Raw genomic sequence first — 22,117 nt, 5'->3', positions numbered from 1 at the left:
TTACAGAGGTGTCCGGTTTCCCTGAACCAGCCGCCTCCAGGAGGGCCCAGCACGCCCCCGCATCTTTCTTCGTGAAGGACACCAGGGTCCCCAGCAGGGCAGGAGAGCTGCTTAGAGACGCCAGGCCAGGCCACTTCCCAGCTGCCCAGCACCCCGGGCAGCCCCCGCCCATCTCTCTGGAGGCCACGACTGGCTGGCAGGGCTCTAAGATGACGGCGTGCAGGGCGTCTGTCGGGGGCGTCCCAGGGTTGTCCCCCCACCAGCAAGGTCAGACAAGCCGCAGGAGCAGGGCGGTGGAGGGGAGAATGACCAACCGTCCACTCACCGTACTGGCAGCGGGGGCCCTGGAAGGCTCGGGGACAGTAGCATAGCTGGGCTGAGCCAGGCATGCAGTGGCCACCGTTGAAACAGATGCCAGCGCCGCAGTGGGCTGTGGGGAGAGGAGAGAAAGCGTGAGAAGGGAGGCAACAGCCCAGGGGCACCCACAGCCCAGCCACAGGACACAGTGTCCTTGGGGACCCTCGCCCATGTCCCCCAGGAGGCAAAATCTCGGGCTGGACAGGACCCAGAGCCCCGCCACAGAGAGGACAGCCCTCCTCCCACGGAACCCCAGACTGCACCTTGAGAGCTGAGCCCCGAACCCCGGGGGGTGGGGGGCATCACCCAGGCCAGCAGCCCCGACCCTGCCGTCGGGTCACCGGTCCCAGCTCTGTTCTGTCCTGGGTCACACACTGGCACTGCCACCAGAGCCTGAAGACCCCCCTTTCATTTTCTCGAGGAGGTGGGGAGGGAGAGGCAGCCGGGGAAGAGCCCGCCGCTGAGGACGAGGGTGCCAACCACCGTCCCTAGGAGGGACAATGCCAGCGCAGGCCGGCAGAGCCCGGAAGGAGGGACGGGAGGAGGGTTCTGGGCTGGGGCGGGCGGGCCCCCTCCCACCTCTCTAGAGAAGACCCCTGCCCCCGGACCGTTCCCCACACTTCACCCCACTGGGCCAGGAGGCTGCCCACCCATGGCCTGGGGGCCAGTGAACCCCATCGTCCCGTCGCAGCACAAGTGTGAGGGGCGGGACGCTGCCTGTCCACGACACTGGGCAGACAGCCCCCAAGGGCCCAGCAGCCCCAAACTGCCCGCCAGCCCCAACACAGCGAGGACCCTGGCCCCCGCTGGCCCGGGTACCCCAGCACCCATTTCCTGGCCCTGCAGCCACCCCCCATCATATCCCCATGCACGGGGGGTACAGTCAAGGCAGGGGACTGGTCTCCCAACCGGGACCCCACCAGCCTGGCCCTGAGCCCGGAGGCTTCAGGAGTGCTCACTGGGTGAGGGGCTGCTTGGCACAGTGATTACCCCCAAAGCCTCCAGGAGCCTGGCGCGAACCATGGGCTCAGTGACTTCATGGGTCACTTCACGGGTCCCACCAGGAGCAAGAAGAGAAACTCCAGAGGGCTGTCGGCCCAGCACATGGGGCCAGTCAGCCTTCTGGGACGGACGCTGTGCTTGGTAAGGACACGGAGGCTCAGAGACAGGCGGCACGTGGCCCCAGGCCACACAGCCCGCGAGCAGGGACCAGGCCCCAGGATCCTCTGCGTAGAGCCTGGGGTCAGGAGGGCCGTCTGTGGAATGCGTCCTCCTCTCTGTCCCCTAACTGTGGCCGCCGTCCCAGTGTTGGGGGCAGGGCTCCCCCTCGCTCCGGCCCCACACCTGCAGCCGGAGGACGTGTCTGAAATGTGCAGGAGTGGGGAGTTGGGGGCGAAACGGCACCACAGCGGGGTGGGGAGGGCACGCACGGTGACCCCGGAGCCCACACGGGGAAGGCCGGCCGAGGGGCCGACCTGGGGCGCGGACAGCAGCAGCGTCCCAGAGGCTAGAGGCCCGGCACCTAGCTCCAGGGTACGTGGAGCCCACCTTCCTCCAGCACCCCCGGCCCCACGGGGCCAGTGAGGGCCACTGTCACGGCTCGCCCTGCTCACCCGCTTTCTCCGCCCCACGGCCGCTGTGACCTTCTTGTCCGCTGAGCACAAAGCCCCCCATACCGTGAGCTCATCCCTCAGACCCCAGGGGCGCTCTGGGCTGCCACAACCAGGACAACCGGCATCGTCCCCAAATGTCACACACCATATGCACCCACAGCATGGCCCTCTCCCTACCGTGCCCACGGACTCCCTGAGAGCAAGGGTCGGCCCCATCCTGGCTGCCACCCGCCGGGCTCCGGGGCCCCGCCCACACGCAGACCCCGAAGGCGCCGTCGAAGGAAGGAAAGCAAGAACGCACTACAGACGGGCAGGGTCGGGAGTGGCCAGGCCGTCGCGGGAGGACAGAGCTGGGGCGTCCCCTGACGGAGGGATGCGTAGGCAGCACAGCCACAGAAACGAAAACGGGAAAGACAAAGATACACGACTATGCCCCAAACCCAGAAGGGGCACTCCCGGGGAGGCTGGCGGGATGCAGGGGTGGTGGGGGGCTGCGGAGGGAAGCTGGGGGGCAGAGCCTGCTGGGGCGGGCGTGGAGCCGGGCTGTGCGCGAGTGATACAGGAGGGGCTTCCCCTGCGTAACCCCACGGGGTGGGCCGGGCTGCATGACAGGGTCTCCCTCCCCTGTGTCAGGAGGGTCACCTCCAGCGGCAGGGCACAGCCCGACTCCCACCACGCCTCCAAGGGGGCAGCACAGACAGCAGACAAGGACCCCAAAACCCCCCGCCGGAGGCCGAGGAAGGATGCAGCCCAAGCAAGCACGGGAAGGCTCACGCCAGGGCAGACAGAGCTCAGGAGCCAGAGGCGGGCTGCCAGACCCACGTGTCTGACACGCACCGCGAGACCCAGGCGACCCCGTGTGGGAAGAAGCGCCAGGTCAGCAACAGACACCGGGAAAACCTGACCCGTGGCCGTGAACGGAGGCTGGACGGGCGCCCTGCAGACAATAGAGATTGCCGAGCAGTAAATGTGTTCTCTACTTAACAGCGTATTTTTCTGAAACACCTACTATGTTCCCAGGGCCGGGGCCGGGGGTCTCCTGGGGACCGTCCCTCAGACTCAGCTTGACCAGGCCTGTGGCCACAGGACCTTCAGGAGCCCTGAAGGAACCGCCTCCCAAGAGTCAGAAATACCAGGGCCGGCGCAGGTGACCCGGGACAGGGGCGCCCACAGGGTCTGCTGCCGTGGGCGGCTGTGTTCTCCGAGGGCCGAGCCGGCAGAGGGAGGGTCCGAGCCGCGGAGTCCCACGGGGCTGGAGAAGGCTCCCAGGAGCCATCATGCTCGCATCTCCCTCTGCCCCAAACCCCCGCCGGCTTCCCACGGCCCAGATGCCTTAACGGGCAAGGCCTGTGCACACGTGTTCTGTCTGATGTGAGTCGGTGGGTCGGAAACGGGTTAAGGGCACCTGGAGCGACTGCCTTCAGCTCCAGTCATGATCCCGGAGTCCCGGGATCGAGTCCCGCGTCGGACTCCCTGCTCGGCGGGGAGCCTGCGTCTCCCACTGGCCTCTCTCTCTCTCATTGTCTCTCGCGCTCTCTCAATAAATAAAATAAAAGAAAAGAAAAAGAAAAAAAAAAGAAGAAACAAACAAACTTGGGTTAAGCTCCAGGACGGGCGATCTGCACACACGGACACAATCTTCTCAGCGACCTTCGTGCTGCCAAGTGTCTGCTCCACGGCCCGTCTGAGCCCGAAGCCGGGCCCACTGCCCGCAGCAGCCCACCCACAGGGCTGATGGGGCTCCCCGCCCGCCGCCTGAACCAAGAAGGAGGAACATCGCCCTCCCTGCTGTGCGGAATGGGGCTGGAGGCGCCGGGACAGGGTCGCTCACAAAGCACCCCAGCTGCCCCAGACCTTGGGGCCTTGGGGGGACACAGGGTGGGTCTACCCACATCCCCAGAACCGAAGGCTGGCGGGACCCCGGGGGGCGTCCAGTCTGCAGGATGACGGATCTGAAGAGCAGTCCCCAGGGTGAAGGCAGCACATCTGGACACCATCCTTCCTTCCTTTCCAAAGACTGGCTGATTTTAGAAAGAGCACACAGGTGTGCGTGCGTGCTCGGGGTTGGGGTAGGGACGAGGGTCCCCGTTGAGCGCGGAGCCTGACACGGGGTTCCGTCTCGTGACCCATGAGGTGACCTGGGCTGAAACAAGGAGTCGCACGCTCGACTGACGGAGCCACCCAGGCGCCCCGGACACCTGTGGCATCTTAACGCCGGCCATGCTCTCTTACAGCGGGCGCCACGAAACACCTGCCCTCGGCGGGACCTCACGTGACCCTGCTGCAGGAGCAGGGGCGGCCCCTGCCCTGGGACGGGCTCACGTGGTGACGGGGCTCCGCTCCTCTGCGAGCACTGGGCTTCTGCCCATGTGGGCCCGGGTCACATCCCCGAACTGCCACGTGGCTGGCCCACGGGCCCTGCTCTGCTCTTCCCTAAGTAGCTGCCTGCAGGGGTGGCCTCAGGCGGGGCAGGTGTGATCTGGGCGCACAAGTTTCTCCTGGTCTCGGGGCCACCCCCCACCCCACAGGCTCTGAACACACGGCCTGGCTCACCAAACGTGCGTGCGGCACAAATGTCAGCCTTCTCCCCGGCACCTCTGCCCAAAAGGCCCACGAGCCCCATGTGCGTTCTGTAGCTCCAGCAGGCCGGGGCCGGAGGGACGGACTCAGACCCAAAGCAAAGCTCCTGGCCTGGGCCCTGCTCTCTCACGATCTGTCCCAGCTGCTCAGCCTCCCGTGCCGATGCCTCCGGCTCCCGTCCACTCTGCCATGAGGGCCGGGCCCAGGAGCAGCGGAGCCCCACCCCTGTGCCAGCTCCCCCTCGGCATCCCCAGAGGAGGGGCAGGGCTGTCTGCTGGCTGGGGCTAAGGGCACCTCCTGGCCAGGCCTGCAGCAAACTCAGCCCCTCCCTGCAGCCAAAAGAATGTTCAGGAAGGAGCCTGGGAGGGGATTCTCCGGGCCGGAGCTCCTCCGCCACAAAGGGGGATCAGCCCACCACCGAGGTACGTGGTAGGTGTGGGGGCCCACGGGAGCTCCCGGTGGGGGCCTGGCTCACAGAAACCTCAGAGAGGAGCGCCTGGGTGGCTCAGTGGGTTGGGCCTCTGCCTTCGGCTCGGGTCACGATCTCAGGGTCCTGAAATTGAGTCCCGCATCGGGCTCTCTGCTCAGCAGGGAGCCTGATTCCCCCTCTCTGCCTGCCTCTCTGCCTATTTGTGATCTTTCTCTATGTGTCAAATAAATAAATAAAATCTTTTAAAAAATTAAAAAGTTAAAAAAAAGAAAGAAAGAAAAGAAACCTCAGAGAGGCCTGATCAAACACAGGCTCCCAATCCGACCCCCGCAGGTCCGTGGGTCCCCGGCTCCCAGGTTCGGCACAGGAAGCAGCGGCACCAGCACCAGGCCATGGGCCGAAGCCACCGGGCCAGCCAGAGACAGGCTGTGTGCTACGCAGCCCAGGGGCCCAGAAACTCTCCCGGGGCTGCTGGGGCACAGACAGCAGGGCGGAACCCCAAGCAGACACACGTGTGTTCCCAACGGTCCCCCAGCAACCGGCCTGGGAAGCCAGCACCAGGCAGAGGTGGGGCTGCACCCGGCACAGAACGCCTCCGTCCACCATCTTTAGGGCCTCAGACTAAAGCGGGGTTGGGGGGAGCCCAGACAGAGGGGGTGACGGTGAGGACGGCACTGTGCACCGCAGGGCGGCGGGATGAGCACCGCGGCTGGGGGCAGTCCTCAGTCGTCAATCAAGCCACAGGGTAGCATCTCTGAAACCTCCCCCAGGTGCTGGCAGAGCCGCCCAGGTGGCCGGGAGTGGGGCCCTCAGTGCCCGTCTCCCATCAAGGGGCAGCTACCGGTGGAGGCCACGTCCCTGGGAGCCCAGGGGGCAGGACAGGCCCTGGGTCCCTCCTGCTTGGCCCCTCCATCCTGCTGGAGGCCTGCTGGCCTTCAACCCAATGCCAACGGGCAGCTGGAGGCCGGGACCCCAAGCCCCCAGCCCCACCTCCCCTCGTCCCAGACCCGTACTGCAGGGAGGCAGTCACCCCGGGCCGGGACCCCGCGCTGGATGGCAGAGCCGCACGGGGGAGGGGCACGTGCTCGGGGTGTGGGCCGTGCGCCGCAGCCCCCAGTGTGAGTGGACGGTGCGTGTACAGCGGGTGTGCAGGCCCTGCCGCGGCCGTGAGCCCCGCACATGCAGGTCAGCGGGCAGGCACGTGGTGTGCGTGTGCGGGAGCATGGACGCGTGTGTCCAGTGCCCGCATGTGCGTACGGGAGCCCGTGTGTGCACGAGCACATGGTGTGGGCACATGTCTGAGGGAGAGCATATCCGCACGTGGGAACCATCCGCGTGTGAGTGCGTGTGACTGCGGGTCCGTGTGAGCGTGAGCACGGACGTGGACTGCGCGCACACCCATGAGGCTGTGACGTGGGTGAGCTCCCGGTGGACAGCACGCCGGCCCAGTGCACGAGTGTGCACACGCGTGCAAACGTGCCTGACGCAGCACCACGAGTCCGGCTGTGACTCCACATCTGGGGACAGCCGGGGGGGGTGAGGGGCTCGCTGCAGAGCAACACAGCCCCCAGCAGCCGTGCGGGCGTCCACGTCCACAGCGAGGACAGGACAGCCAGAGCGCTGGCCGTGCAGATTCCCACGCTGGGCGCGGGGCTGACACGCGTCCGGAACGGAAAAGGAAAAGTGAACCGCGAGGCAGGAGGCAGAGGCAGCCGTCCCCGGGGCCCCCGGCAGCCTTCCTGCCACTCATTCCCGCAGCCCCAGGATCACAGAGGAGACGGCCGTGTCCCAGGAGGGAGGAAGAGCTCTAGGGCCCGCCTGCGAGCTGGTCAGCAGCCCTGGCTTCTGTGCCGTGGGCCCACCACGTGGCCCATCCCAGGCTCCTGTGACGACAAACCACATCAATCCCCCACACTCCTGTGAAGCCCTCACAGGCCACAGATCTCCCCCAGCCGGCCTGGCATGCCCTGGGTGGTAAGACACGAGCGACCACGACAGGCCAGGACAGCCTGTGGGGACAGCTCTGGGTGGCCGCCCTACAGTGCCCTCCACAGGCCATCGTCGCCTCTGAGGGTCAGCTCCAGAGTCAAGGGCAAGGCTGTGCCCCACACAACCCGGGCACACGTGGGGTCCTGAAAGCCCAGCCACGGCCACTCCGTGTAGACCTAGTTCCCACTCCATCCACACGTCCAGAATCCGGCCACTTCCCACCGCGCTCCGCCACCCGCCAGGACCAGGCCCGAGCTGGCTCCTGGATGGCCCAGCGTCCCCTCTGCCTGCTGCAGCAGACCGTGTCCCTCCCCCAGCCAGACCCTTCACGGGCTCCCTGTCCTCACCAGGGCCCCGGGACCTCAGAAAGGGACCTTACTTGGAAACAGAGTCTTTGCAGGCGTGACGAAGGCAGGGACTGAGCTCACAGGATCCCGGCAGGCCCGGCTGAGACGGAGGAGGACACACGGGCGCAGCCGTACGCCGGGGAGCCCACGGGACGAAGCAGGAAGGATCCCCCACACTGGGATGGCACACCGCCGCCCTCCAGAGAGCCAACCTGAGCTGTTCCAAGTCCCGCCCAACCCCCCAGAAGCCCCCACCAGCCAGACGCCCCTCCCCCCAGCCTTCCCCGGGGAGAGCGGCCGTGGGCTGGCACAGAACCACTGTGTGCTTGCCCACCTGTCCACCGCCGCAGCACCGCAGCTCCGCTGCAGAGGGGGCCAGTCCCGGTCTCCGTCACCGCCACTCCTGGGCCTGAGCACAGTGCGGAGCTCGCTGTCAGACCTGCACGGACGACGTCCCGCCGCTCGGCCGGCTGTTTCCCAGCGTGCCTTAGGGACACTGTTTATTTTTTCAACTTTGTTGTATCTTTTTATTCCCTTCTTTTTAAAGAAAGGGTTGCTTTGGAAAATACTACATAGCCTTTCTCAGGAACCCACAGGCCACATGAGCATGTTAAATGCTCTGATAAGTCCTGCAACGACGGAACCTGCTTCTCTGTGCTTTACGCGGAGCTTCCCAGACCACGGAAGCCCTTGCCATCCTGCATTGCGGGCGCAGCTCCTCGCAGCTGCCCAGGGTCTGCGCTCCGTCCTGCAGCCTCCTCGGTGCCCAGGGCTCAGGCTGCACAGCCTCAGGGCAGGAGCCGCGGGGCATCCTCCTGGCGCCTCATTCCTGGGTGTCTCCAAGTTAGGGTCCGCGGGCAGCACCTTCATGCTCGGGCTCCCTTCGATGAGGAGGGCCGGGGACCTGGACACGGGGGTGTCCAGGAAAGCCACGCCCCACTGAGAGGGACGTGGAATTAAGGGAGGGGCTGGGTGGGAATCGGGCACCCCAACAGCAGAAAGGGTCAGCGCCCAACCGCTCGTGGGCACGCACGTACCACACAGACCCGAGAGAACCCCCTGGTCACCAGGCAACGCCACCCCACCCAGGCAGCCTTTTTCCTTTCTGGTCACCTCCAGGTCATCCATGCCACTGAGTGCGTCCCTGAGAAGTCACAGGGACCCTTAGAGGCTTCCTGTCATTCTCCCACACAGCACGATGTCTGCTCCGCACTCCCACACGAGCCCACGGGGCCCTGACGGCGCCCCCCACGTGGCTATGGTTCCAGGTCACGCAAAGCGAGGACGTCTCACCCGGCTGGGGCCGTCTGCAGCAGGGGGCCTGCCCCCGGCCCGAAGCAGCCTCCCGCGCGTCTGCAGACCGCCTGGGCTGGGACAGGGGGACGGTGCCCGAGAGGACAGGAATGGGGAGGGCCAAAGCGGAGGCTCCTGACCCCCAGGCCCCTGCGCAGGAAGCGGGCGCCTCTCCCCAGTGGGGGCCCCGACCCAGCCTCCAGCCCCGGGACCCACACCCAAGCCGGCAAGAAGGGGACCAGAGGCAGCCCCACAGCCTCTGAGTCGACACCGCTGGGCAGGGTGTCCCGGCTGGGGGTTCTGGGCACCCACTCCGTCTGGGGCAGGAAACAGAGTGACCGAGGACTCTGCTCACAGCAGAAAGTCCACTCTGTGCTCTGGCCACAGGGACAGCGCTCCCACATGGGCTCCTGCCTCCCTCGGCAACCCCCGTGCCCCTGCAGGCCCGCCCTGCCCATCCACACATCGAAGCCGCGGCTGGCTGTATGCCCCCCGGCCCCACACCCCTGTCCCACAGCGTCTGCTCCCTGCCAGGCCCCGGCTGAGAAACAGCCATCCCCGGTGGGGGGCCCAGGCCCGGGCTCTGCCCCACGTGACCTTCTCTGGCCCTCCGTCCCTTGACAGGCCGGTGACCCAGACACGGGGGGACAAGCAGGTGTCCTGAGAGGCCAGGTCCAGGCCTTTCCTTCAAATCAAATCCAGACACAGAAATAAGTAAATCCTGCACTAAAATGTTTGTTTGTTTGTTTGTTTGTTTGTTTAAAAAAACAAGAAAGACAAAGCCTCAAGTTTAGGATACATGTGGGAGCCCGTCCACGTCTCCAGGCCGATGGGACAACCGGGACCCTCAAGGCCAGGCCCTGTGGCCGAGACGCCCCCTTTCCTCACCACCCTAGCCCTGTCCCCAGCCCAGCTCCTCCACCACTGCAAGGCCAAGGCTGCCCCGGCGGTTTTAGGTCTCACCTGCCGGCGAGCTCCCTGCCCCGCAGCCCTGTACCCCGCTCCTACTAGCTGGCGAGGCCGAGGCAGAGCCAGCCTTCCTCCCTGGCCACCAGCACAGGCAGACAGAGCCGCAGGCCAGGCCAGGAGCTCACGCTGAGCCAGAGTGCAAGGAGAGACTGGCATGGCCGCGGACCTGTGCCAGATCAGCCTCCCATCCCTGAAAATCCAGCATTCGGGGCCTGCCTCCGACCTGGCCTCCCGGGATGCGGCTGGCCCTTGGACCCCACTGCTCCTCGGCAACCCCCACCCTGGGAAGGTCACTCCAAGACACGGGAGAAACCGAGAGCCTTCCAACCCCAGCTCAGGAGTATGGAAGCTGGGAACGTGGCAGTAGCAAGCTTGACCTGCCCCCTGGCTCCTCCCCCACCCATGGCAGTGTACACACCCACTACCCCCCCAGCCCGGGAACCCAAGTGCAGAAGGCCCCCCACCCCAGGCCGGCCATGGGGTTGCGTGTCCACGGCCCTCCCCAGACAGAAGGCCGTGCTCCCCAACACCCCCCACCCCGTGCCATAGCCCCAGCCTCCTCCGCCTGTCCCCACCGCTCACCGGATTACTAGGGTTGCCTCCAGCAGGCCTCAGGAGCCCTGTCTCAGTGGAAACCAGGGCCCTCAGCTTTGACCTCCACCCCACACCCCCAGTCAACAGACTCCTTTGTTTTCCTGGAAGCCAGAAGCAGGGAAAACACACGTCCCCAGGATCAGAGAGGGTGGGGAGAAGCACTGCTGCCGGGGCCGGGGCCGGGCACCTCCCGCCGGAGGGCCGGCTGGCCGGCGTCCAGGCGTCCGCCCTGTCCCCTGAGCCTCTCCTGCCCACGAGGGAAGCCAGGGCTGCTTCCTTCTCCTGTGCCCTCCGGCTCCCTTCCTGGGGAGAATTATTCATTTCCTCTCCCAGAACAACAGCCCCAGCATCCTTCTATTCCCTTTTTCCCACTGGAGTGTCTCTAAAGGCGTCTCTGCCCCCATTCAGCGGCTCCCGTGCTGCCTGTGTGGAGGGGCCCAGGGGCGGAGAGACAGGCTGGAACAGAGCCCCCGAGGTCCAGCTCCTGTCCCAGCATGGGGGAGCTGGGACCCCCGCCACCCCTGCCGCATGGCCCCTTCCCTCACGTCAGGCGAGCCCTGTCACTGTTTCAGGGGAGGCCAGACCTCCGGGACCACCTCTCTCGGGAGGGGATGCTGCCACTCCTAGCCCATCAGCCCCAGCGGCCCCCCTACCTGCGCCACACCACCTGCCGGCCCACCTGTGTCTGCACCCACAGGCCAGGATCAGCTCCCCAGACACTCCCTGCAGCCGGACTCCAGAGCCGTGAGCCCCATTTAGTTTCTGAAGCAGAGGCTTCGCAGTGAGGCTCGCGCGTGCGGACTCACGGCTCCCTCGCGTTCTACCAGGACCCCCCTCCCAGGAAGGCCGTGGCAAACCTCCATGAAGCAGAAGGGGACACTGCGGCCCAGGGCGCCAGGACGGAGGCAGGACAGGCGCTACAGTCTCACAGATAACCGTCCACAGAGGCCAGGGGCCCAACGCCCAGCCCAGGGCCCACTCGGGAACACAGAAGAAGGACCCAGAGCAAGGCCATGGCTATGGTGGGGCACGACGTCTCCATGACGGAACCCTGAAGGGGCAGCTGAGCCCACAGACAGCAGCACGTGGCTCAGGGCCACCCTCAGACCCCCTCCCCATGCCAGGAACCCAAGCACTGGCGGACAGCCTCACACCCTCTGCTCGGAGCCCCCCGAGCCATGTCCCCTTCAGACACGGCCTCCAGCACATGGATTCGGGGTCGGGAAGGGGCACTCACGGGAGAGGCAGCCCTGGTCACCGGGCCGCTGGCTCCAGCCCGGGCAGCACCTGAGCACGGTCTGGGCCTCCATGGCGTACACCTGCCTGTAGCCGGTGTAGTAGATGGTTCTAGAAAAGAAGGGAGACGGGAATCACTCACTGTGCAGACCGTGCTGGCGGCATCTCCCGGCACTCCGGGCCCTCCCTGCACCGCTTCTCTGACCTGTCCCGTTTCAAGCTCAGCAGGTTGAGGCTTAGAAGCGGGTGGAAGGTCTGTGCCCCAAAGCAGAGCCGCACCCACGTGAAGAGAGACAGCAGGAGCAGGGGGCAGGCGACCGGCCCGCAGCCAGCAACGAGGGCCCCGGCCAGCTCTCCCGGGGGTGGGTGCTACCCCGCTCCCTATCCACCCCAGCTGCGGGCCAGCTCCCCACATCTGGCTCTTATCACCAGGCCAGACCTGAGCACCGGGGGCCTGACACGAAGTGCCCAGCTTAGGAACAAGCGGGGCTTCATAGGTCCAGCGCTGGGTGGGCTGCGACCCGGGTGGCAGCAATTCAGACCCCAGGCTCTCAGCCCACCAGGGCACAGCACGATGGCTTCAGGCATCCGTGAGGCACCCCTTCCCCACCTGAGGAGCGTAGGGCTGAGCTGAGGAGACAGGGTGAACGGGAGAAGCGCCGTGGACAGAAGCAGAAGGACCAGAGTGTGACCAGCACACAGCCCTAAGATCAGAGGGGAGCAGGCGGGAAGGCCTCTCGGGGGAGACCTTGGACCCGGGCCAGTTCCCACTCAGGGTGGGAGCAGCTCCCACAAAGGCTAAGCAGAGAGAGTGACAGAACAAGAGGAAGGGGGTGCCCCGTGGCCACCTGCAGCCTTCGGACCTGCAAGCCTGTGCCACCGCTGTCTGGAGGAACGGTCCCCAGCAGCCGTGGGGTCAAGGGCCCTGGAGCCCCAGGAGCAGCCCAAGGGCCCAGACCACCGTTTTCAGGTGACGTGACACCCTTCCGCTCGCTGGGGCTTAGCCCTGGGGAGCCGTGGGAAGCCCAGGGACCCCACAAACAAGCAAACAAGGCCACTTCCCGGAAGCATGAATTCAGGCGCTCCTGCCGCGCACGGCAGCTCGGGAGAGCTCTGCAAAAGGCCACTTTGGCAGGACATGAATCCACTTGCCTGGAGGGAAACCGACCACAGCAGTGGACAGTTTTTGGCAGAGCAAACAGTGTTTGGGCCCTTCCATGGTAAATATTTACTCCTCTCCCAGGGCTACGTGCCGCTCCTCGCGGTCACCCGGAGAACGGAGACGACCAGCCCATCTGCCACCTCCCCCACCCTCAGAAGTTACAGACCCTCCGAGACCGCGGGTGGGCCTACTGCCCCCTCAGGCCCCAAGAGCCGTCCCCTCGCTCCACTGCAGCCCACATGGGACAGCTCCCAGAGACACGGCTCACAGAGGCGGGCAGGTGCAACAGCTCGCAGGGGACAATCACGGGGACTCGGGCCCAGCCGGGGAGCTGGCTCACAGCAGGGTCAAGGGCGACAGGGGCACGGGGGTGCCGGGCTGGTGCACACATCTCTACCTTGTGCAGTCCCCTCGGAGCGTGGGTCCCAGGGCAGGACACCTGGGGGACGGCCCAGGGGAGGGGCTCCGTGGGGCTCCGTGAGGCTCCTGGCGCCTCCAAGAGCTCCTTCCTCCTCCCTTTGCACGGACCGTATGCCGCGAAGGGGCAGGGGCCTCCACACTGCCGGGGGCTCCTCAGACCGGGCACAGCCCGTGCTGGTTTGTCGGGAGGATGCTCCCAAGGCACTAGGAGAGCCGGCCCCGGACGGGCAGATGGGGAGCAGGGGGCCGGGGGGCAGGGCCCGCCTCCCAGGAAAACCGCAGCCTCTGTGCATTCCAGAAGGAGGAAAGGGAGTGCGCCAGCTCCAAGGGCTGCCGCCAGAGGACCATCTGGATGAGGCACTGGGGCAAGTGCCCGGAGCCAGCACGTGGGGCTCCACTGCGGGATCACGGGAAGGGACACGACCCATTCCCAGCCAGGAGCCCCACAGAAGGGAGGTGGGGCCAGGCCCAGCGAGTGCTTGGTGTGGGTCTCAGGAAACCCCACAGGACACTGCAGTGGTGAGACAGATCTCGTTCACACGGAGTGGAGGGCGGGGGGCAGGGGGAGGCAGCCCGTGAGGGCGGGGAGAGCCCCAGCTGCACTGCAGGCCCGGAGACCCCGCAAACCTCGCCCCCAAGCAGGCCAGGGACCCAGACTGTTCCTGCTGAACCCAAAGGGAGGGTCCCAGAGACCTGGAGCTAGGCAAGGTGGGCCTCTGCCCCAGAGCAGGAAGCCTGACAGAGACCCCACAGCCCCTGCCCCAAGTGACGGACAGCAAGGACCTCCCAGGCTGGGGGACTTTCCTCCCACGCCCCCAGATGCCCCACCAGGACACTGAAAGCACCCGGATGCTTTGAAAACTCTGTTCCCACCCCACCCAGGCTGGGGGCCTAGGAGCCAGCTACGGGGAGCCTGGGGGCTTCTCAGCAGAGCTGCCCACCTGACTCTCCAGCCCGGGGGCTACGGTGCTCCCGGCAGCCTCACCGCTCACAGCGAAGTGGTAAGCGGCTGGGGGACACAGCCCAAGCTGGGGACACTGCGCAGGGGCCTCTCTGGGGAAGCATGAGGGGAGCCGTTTCCCTGCTGCCTGGGATCCCCGCCATCCCAAGCACCAGAGGACCTGGAGCAGCGTCCCCGGCCCCTGGGCTCACCTGAGGCAGTGGCCACTGCCCCCAGACACGACCAAGCTCCCAGAGAGGGAGTTCACAGCCTCCACGGACACCACGCAGGCCACTCCCAAAGGCCTCACTGCAGAGCTGGACACCGCACCCCACCCGAGGCCCGGTCCCGCCTTCCCCACACCTAACCCGGAGGCCTTGCGGCTGCCAGCCAGGGGAGGGGCCCGCGCTGAGGCCCCCCCACCGCCCCGCTTTGCAACCACGCAGATTCCAGAGCCCGAGTCTGTAAAATGTGGAGAGGTATGCAAAGGCACTCCTTAATTTGATTTTGAAATAAAATCTTGAGCAATAAAAGGTCTCGCATCGGCTCCTCTGGGAAGGAAGCCTGGGCTCGGCCTCAGCAGCCCCGCAGAGCCTAGCAGGCTGGGTACCCCGCTTTTCACCTCTCATGTGGTCCCCGCCTCCCCCACAAGGCCCCGCCCGCCTCGGAGCCCCTCCCACAGAACCCCTTCTCCCTGCAGGGCCCCCACTGCTCCCCGAAGGCCCTGAGATCAGGACCACCCCACACCCTCGTCACCCTGCTCCCACACTGGACTCGGGGACCCCAGCACATACCTCCGCTCGTGGCGGACGCACCACGCCTGCCGCCCGCAGCCCGCCTTCCACACGGGCACGGTCCGGCTGAAAGCCTGCACACAGGGCTGGCGGCGGCCCACCAAGGTCAGCTCCCGCTCCGCACACACGTGGGGCCTGGGACAGAGGACAGACGTCAGCGCCCTGGCCACCAAGAGGAGCCAGCGGGCCCCAGTCCTCCTGCACACTCACGCTGGGGTGTGGAGCCGTCGGGGGTGGGGTCCAGACCACGGCCAGGCCCCACGGCAGGCTCCGCCTCTAGGGTGTGGGCCTCAGAGGAAGAGGGTCCTGTCTGAGGGTCCTCCAGGCAGGGCCCCTATGCCGCCCACAGGGGTGTTCTAATCCTGCTGACCCCAAAGGATAGATACCGCTGCCCCCTTGAACAGGGTACTGGGGGGCCCATGGGAACAGTGGCTTCAACCCCGCGTTCACGTGACTCCTATTCTAGGCCGCCTCGTCCCCAGCCGTGCCGGCCTCAGAGACAGCCCCTGAGCGGCGGGTGCCAGGCATGTGGCTGGGCCGGTGTGGGCTCCAGGCAGGACAAGCAGAGCCAGAAGGAATGGAAGGAGGGGAGCCTCCAGGGAGCGTGGCGTGGGGGCCACAGTGGGAGCCCCGTGAGGCCGGGCTCCTCGGCCCCCGGGAGCCGCTGCCCGCAAGTGCACGGACAGGAGCCCGCCAGTGCACGGACAGGAGCCCGCCAGTGCACGGACAGGAGCCCGCAGTGCACGGACAGGTGCCCGCCAGTGCACGGACAGGAGCCCGCCAGTGCACGGACAGGAGCCCGCCAGTGCACGGACAGGAGCCCGCAGTGCACGGACAGGAGCCCGCCAGTGCACGGACAGGAGCCTGAAGTGCACGGACAGGAGCCCGCAGTGCACGGACAGGAGCCTGAAGTGCATGGACAGGAGCCCGCAGTGCACGGACAGGAGCCCGAAGTGCACGGACAGGAACCCGAAGTGCACGGACAGGAGCCCGCCACACTCCGAAGGAGGAGGAGGCTGAGAAGAGGCAGAAGGGGCCCAGCCCTGCTCCAGAAGGGGGGCGAGGGGAGCAGAGGGTCACAGCTTGCCCCAGGCGTGCCCGGATTCAGGGACAGGGTGTGGGCCTCAGAGGGAGGCAAGTTTCACCAAGTCCCAGAGAGAAGACAGAGCTTTGCCACACCTGAGAGGCCAGCCAGGTTCCTCTGAGGAGGGTGGGGTGGGCTGGCTCCTCCCCAAAGACACTGTCCCTTCCTGGCTCTCTTCAAACCGCGGGGCCTCCAGTCACTGTCCCATGCCCTGTCCCCATCCCGGGGCACCTGCGTGACTCCTCCTTAAGGCCTGGCCCCTCACGGCCCCGAGGACAGCGGCAGCCTTGCGGGTTCCCCATAGGCCCCGCAGGGCCAGGGTGAGCTCTAGAATGATCTCTTCTGGGGAGTTCCCAGCCCTTCACAAGCCCAACCTTGGCCATCTTTTCCATGTGCAGGGTGGAGGGCGTGGGACGGGGGAGGGAACAGACGGAGCCGAGCGTCAGCCCAAGTGGCCGTGGGCTCCTGCTTCCCATCTGGGGAGGGAACGCAATTCCCAGACGACGAGGAGAACACAGCTCTGCGGGACAGCTGCCCCTGGGCCCCCCGATGATGGCCCCGAGGTGAGTAAGTGAAGGTGGGAAGCGCCGGGCTGGGAGGCAGGGAGAAACGGCCAGCTTCAGCGAGCTGCTCGGCCGCACCCCCCGTCCAGAGGTCAGGCTACCGAAGGGCGTTTGCGCTACGTCTGTTCTTACAGGCTCCCCTTGCAAACCCCGCAGCGGGCCTCTGAACACAGGTCCCCCAGCCTGCGTGCTTCCCGGCGCGCAGCTTGGAGCCCCGCAGCCTAGGACCGCAGCCAGCTGGAACCCCAGTGCGTGGGGACACCGTCTCCTGTCCCGACCCTGCTCCCGCCAGCCCAACCGGTAGCCTTGGGCCAGCCGTGGGCACGGAGCAGTCATTCCAGGCCCCAGGAAGGAAAGCCAACCACTCCGCCATAAGAAATTCACATTCACTTCAGAGACACAGATACATAAAGATGGGTCGCAGGGTTTTGAATCTGGACATGGCCAGCCAGTGGGAGCTGAAGAACCAGCCACAGGCTCCCACAGGTCCACAAAGGCCCCCTGAGGCCCAGGGCTGTGAATCAGTGGGACTGCCCCCAGCACCCCTCTTCTCTTAGCCTCCCCCAGAGGCCCACCAGGTGGCTCAGGAAAGCCACAGAGGGTGGGGATGCCTGTGCCAGGCCCTGCGGGCTCACCACATCTCCCCCAAGGGAAGCGTGGCAGGGGGCACAGCACCAGTGTGGGCGAAGCACCTTCTGGGACGCTGGCTGCTCTCTGCCCGCCCCCTCCCCCCGGCTCGTAAGAGCGAATTCTGTCACTTTGCGGGGGTCTCGCAGAAGGGCACCCTCCCTCCTGCCTTCCCCCGGCCGGCCGTGCCCGCTGTCGCCGTGCTGCATCCCGGGCCCACACCGGCTGCTTCAGAAACAACCAGAGACGGCAGAGCAGAGCACGGCGTACCCCGAGGTGTCACAGAACTCAACACGCCTGGGGCGATCTGAGAATAGACGCCCCACCAAGAAAGAGGGACACAGGCCCCCAGAGGGGCAGCGACCCCTGCCACGTGGAAGGCTCCGTGGGGAGGAATAGGGGGATGGAGCAGAGAGGGGGAGGAGGCTTTGGGCGAGCACGAAGCAGAAAGAGAAGGCCGTCTCAGGCAGTCCACCACTGCTGGTTTGAAATGCTTGCCCCGGCCAGGCCTGAGGCTTCCTGGAGCCCCAGGTGAGCAGGTCCGACTCACAGGCGTCTGGATCCACTCCTCGGGGGCTCAGGGAAACGGGCCCAGGAGGTGACAAGCAGTTTCCATGAGCGCGCGGAGGCAGAAGCCGCCTCTTAAGGAGGGGCCCTCTGTCCGCATGGGCTCAGCTGCTGTCCCCCTGACCGGCACCCTGGAATTCCCAGGGGTCGGGGCTTCTGGAAGTCCCCCACTAATGCTGCAAAGAGCAGGCAGGCTGAGTGGCCAGACCCCATTGTGAGAGCCCTTCTGAGGCTGCAGCTGCCCTTAGACTAACTCGCTGGGACCGCAGGAAAGTGTCCAGCAGAAGTCACGCGGAGAGTCGGGACTAGGGCCACTCACGTTTCTGGATGCAAAGACCCCCTCTTCCTTTGGAAAGGCCACAAGGAAACCTTCCTGCTTGGGGGAAAGCAAAACCCAGGGTAGTGGCCCTGGGACCAGGACTTGCCCTCGCCCAGCTCTGCCTGGAAGTGACCATCCTGCACGGCCAGGTGCTGGGCAGGAGTCCCTAACCCAGGCCAGGCCACTCTCCTGCCCCGCTGCAGCTTTCCACAGCCTGTCACCGTCGGGCAGGCGCGGCTCGACACCCTGCAGGAGCCCAGGGGTGGGGGCAGCCGGCGGGTGGCTCACCTCCTCTTCCCCCGCTCTCTTTGGCACTAGTTGTCCTTTGAGGCCAGCGCAAGGACTGATCTGCTCTTTAAGAGAGACCGCTAAACGGCCCATTGGGGAATCATCTTTCAAAACTGAATTCATCTCAGCTGGCTCCCTGACCCTCTCTTCCTGCCCATTCTGGTACTGAATTCCTTCTCCTGTCTCTCCGCCCCAGCACGCACGTGTTTAATACATAAACCACGTCCAGGGGCCCCCTGTCTGGGCGCACCCGCCCCGGCACAGGCCCCCCAGGCCCCAGGAGGCAGGCTTTGGAAGGATGTGAGAACCGTCTGCTTCCTTCCTGCCTTCTCCGAGCCGCGGCCAGCCAGACCCTGCCCGCAAGGACCCCGAGGGGAGCGCAGCCTCCGCCGGCGCGCGCGGGGACGCGCATTACCGAGGGGAGGGAGACGGCGGAGAAAGGGGAGGAGGAGGCGGCCCTGCTACCGAAGCGCCCCCAGACTCAAGCCCCGACCCTCCCAGCTACCGCCAAGCGCCCGACTGTGTCAGAGCCCCAAGGACAAAGCTGCCCAGGGCCCAGGGGCTCCCGCCGTCCAGCGGAGCCCTCCCCGCCCGCTACTCACAGGCCCGGCTGCAGGCGGAGCAGGGCGCCCGCGGGCCCCGCGGGGAGCAGCAGCACCAGGGCCAGGGCCACCGCGCGCCCCGCCGCCCTCGCCTCCGGGAGGACGGGCATCGTGCCCGAGGCCCCGCGCCTGGTCCCCGCTCTGGTCCCCCGCTCACAGGAGGCCCCGGCGGGCCCTCGGAGCCGCCGCCTCCACGTGCGCCATGGCCCGGGGACGCGCAGGGCGCAGCCGCAGGTGCCCGACGAGCCCCCGGGCGCCGCAGGTGCGGAAGGTCCGGCTTCCCCGCCCGCCCGCGTCCGCCTCGCGCCACACTGCGCGCCCAGCCGGGTCGCCGGAGCCCGCCCGCCTTTGCCACGCCCCCGGCCCGGACCCCCGCCCGGGCCCCGCCCCCCGCCCTGACCCCGCCCTGGCCCCGCCCAGGTCCCCGCGACCAGCCCCGCCCCCAGCCCGCCTCGGGTCCTCGCCCCCAGTCTTCGCGCTCCCGCTCCTCTCAGGCTGCAAGTCCCAGGTCCCCTGCGACCGAGGGACCAACTCCGACGGACCTCGGACCCAGGCGCCCGTCTTTAGGGACAGCCCGCAGCCCTCCGTTCCTCCTAAGTCTCGGCGGACGCTCGGTCCTTTGCCGGACGGGTGCCCCGTCCCCTCCCTTGTGGGGCAGAGGGTGGAAGAGCTGGGTGTAGCCTCTGCAGCCCTCCGTGTGCCTCTGGGCACTGCCCTTTGGACACCCACACGGCCGGTCACCGGCCACGCCCTGGACACGTCTGCTCTGATTCTGCGGCGTGTTCTTGGCCAGCGGCCTGCGGTGGAAGAGTGCCGGGCTCCCCAGAGGCCGTGGAGAGCAGGAGTGTCCGTCTGGAGGATTTCTCTCCCCCCATTTAAACCCGGTTGGGGGCACCTGGCTGGCCTGGTCAGGAGAGCACGAGACTTTTGATCTCCGGGTCTTGACTTCAAGCCCCATGTTGGAGTGGAGATTCCTCTAAAAAATCAACCAGCCAAGCAACCTGTCTGGTTTTGGTTTGGAATTCACCAGCCCCAGGGGTGAGGACCAGGTGCTCCAGGGTCCAGGGCGTCCCTGGGGTGGAAACAACCCCCTCAGGAGGTTTTTGAAGAGCAGGGGAAGGGACTGGGTAGAACCAGACGAGGGGCCAGCAGGGAGGCATCCCGTCCGTCACACACGGTGCAGAGGGAGAGCCCCTGCCAGGCCCAGCTGCAGAGCCCCCCCGGTGGCAAGGCTCGCGTCCGAGGCTGCAAACCCTCTTTCTTGGTCCAGCACTTCACGTGGTCCGAGTGACTGGCCCTCACCTTGCCTCATACAGAAGCACAGGACGCCTGGCTGGGGTGGGGGGCTTGGGAGGAGGAACCAGCCGCTGTCTAGCCCCCGCCCCCCGGCCCCACCAACTCTCTGAGCCCTCATCACCACATGGAGGTTTAGCATCATCTGGGGACAGAGGCTGCCAGGCCAGCCCGATGCCTTCCCGTTGCGCAGATGGGGAACCGGAGGTCCAAGCGGGGAACAGCACCCCTAAGCCCCCAGCCCGTGAACTGCAGATCTGAGAACCGGACACAGGGGTCTGGCTCTGGGGACCTTAGGTAAACCCCCTACTGTGCTGCCTGTAAACCCGAGGAAACCAGTAAAGCACACAGAGTAGACGCAGTGCAGCGCCACGGGGGTGCCCCGTCAGCTCCGGCGGCCGGAACAGAGCACCACAGACCCCGCAGGCTAAACACAGACACTTCCTCCCAGTCCCCTGGAAGTCCAAGATCAAGGCGCCGGCTGCAGGGTCCGGGTGAGGACCCTCTTCCTGGCGTGTGGCAGCGGCGCACCTTCTCTCCGTCCTCACTTGGTGGAGGCGGCGTGGGGGGGAGAAAGCGCTCTGCTGTCTTCCTCTTCGGTTTTTTGTTTTTGTTTTTGTTTTTTTTAAGATTTTACTTATTTGTTTGACAGACAGCAGAGATCACAAGCAGGCAGAGAGGCAGGCAGAGAGGGGGAAGCAGGCTCCCCGCCGAGCAGAGAGCCTGATGCGGGGCTCGATCCCAGGACCCTGGGATCATGACCTGAGCCGAAGGCAGAGGCTTCAACCCACTGAGCCCCCCAGGTGCCCCTGGTCTCTTCCTCTTCTTAAAAGGCACCAGCCCTGGAGGATCAGGGCCCTTACGACTTCATTGACCTTGATTACCTCTGGAAAAGCCCTGTTCTGAATACAGGCACACGGGGAATTAGGGCTTCAACGTGTGGGTTTGGGAGGGACACAGTTCAGTCCAGAGCAGGGTGAGTTCACTGTCTCCTGAATCCCCCACTCCCACCTGCCCCCTCTGTGCAGCCTGGAGGCAGAGGGCAGCTCAGCCCTGGGAGGGGCCACGGTGAATCCACGCTGTTGGAGCCAGAGATGGGGGCGATCCCATGTGCCCATTCCGTGGGCAGTCTCCGAGCGGCTGCTTCTGAAGTTCGTTCCTAACCCTGCTCGTTTGCCCCAGAAGAGAAATGAACGCAGTCTCCTGCAGCAGAGGGCGTAGCGTGGGGGTCTGCAGCAGGGCCTTGGGTCGGGCCCTCTGCTGATGAGCTGCGTACCCCCAGATGGCTCTCATGTCCCGTGTGTGGCCCCGGACGTGGTCGTTCTGTTCCTCAGAGCCGTGCCTCCGAAGGTGGTTCCCACTCAGCCTGGACTCCGACTGCTGTTCGGTGAATGAACCCCACCACGGGCGCTCCCCCTACCCCGTCCCCAGGCCGGCACACAGCGGTGAGAAAGGCGTCAGGCCCCGAAACGGCTGCAGGGTGGTGGAAACCACCTGTTCCAGCAAGAGCAAACACCACGCCATTCACACCAAGGACCGGGGGTATCGTGGGCTGCATCGTGTCTCCAAAAGAATAGATCCGTGTTCCAACCCCCAGTACCTGCACACAGACCAATCTGGAAAAGGGGTCTTTGGGGACGTAATTAAGTTAAAGGTGTTTGGGATGAAATCACCCCGGACCCAGTCACAGGTGTCCTTACGGAGACCAGAGGGAGACTTGGGACTATGAGCGAAGGTCACGCAACCCCTAGACGGGAGGAAGGGGAGAGGCCTGGACAATTGTCCCTTGGTGCCCCCAGAGGCAAGCAGCCCCGTCCACACCTGCATTTCGTGTTTCTGGCTTCCAGAACCGGAGAAGGGCCGTCTGCTTCAGCCACCGCATCTGTGAATGTTTCTGGCAGGCACCGGAAGCCCGTGCGAGGCAGGCAGACCCGGCCTGTCTGTGGGGCCCCTGGCCTAGAGGGGAGCTGGCCGGCCACAGGGCATGCTGGGGGCCCCTCCCGCCAGGATCTCAGCAGCTCTCAGGCGCTGGGAGAGCAGAGGTTCCTCT

The 22,117-nt window shown here is 66.1% G+C and overlaps 1 protein-coding gene across 10 annotated transcripts in view; it reads right to left on the bottom strand.

Annotated features, from left to right (window-relative positions):
• The window catches only part of MEGF6 (multiple EGF like domains 6), an 83,317-nt gene extending 64,200 nt beyond the window's left edge, over nt 1-19,117 (bottom strand). For 7 of the 10 annotated variants that reach the window (XM_032361078.1, XM_032361077.1, XM_032361076.1 and 4 more), the window contains exons 1-4: nt 18,775-19,107; nt 14,725-14,859; nt 11,410-11,519; nt 326-430 (exon numbers count right to left, since the gene is read on the bottom strand). In XM_032361078.1, the coding sequence (XP_032216969.1) occupies nt 326-430; nt 11,410-11,519; nt 14,725-14,859; nt 18,775-18,884 (460 nt within the window). In that variant the 5' untranslated portion in view covers nt 18,885-19,107. Of the gene's footprint in view, nt 1-325; nt 431-10,160; nt 10,254-11,409; nt 11,520-14,724; nt 14,860-18,774 lie in introns of those variants that run through there. The other 3 variants (XM_032361081.1, XM_032361074.1, XM_032361083.1) reach the window with 3 other exon arrangements.
• Nucleotides 19,118-22,117: the final 3,000 nt, after the last annotated feature.

The sequence above is a fragment of the Mustela erminea genome, chromosome 10, assembly GCF_009829155.1.
Source record: "Mustela erminea isolate mMusErm1 chromosome 10, mMusErm1.Pri, whole genome shotgun sequence".
Taxonomy (NCBI): Eukaryota; Metazoa; Chordata; class Mammalia; order Carnivora; family Mustelidae; genus Mustela; species Mustela erminea.
The sequence above is the reverse complement of the archived record's forward strand: the minus strand, read 5'-3'. Positions and strand labels throughout refer to the sequence as shown.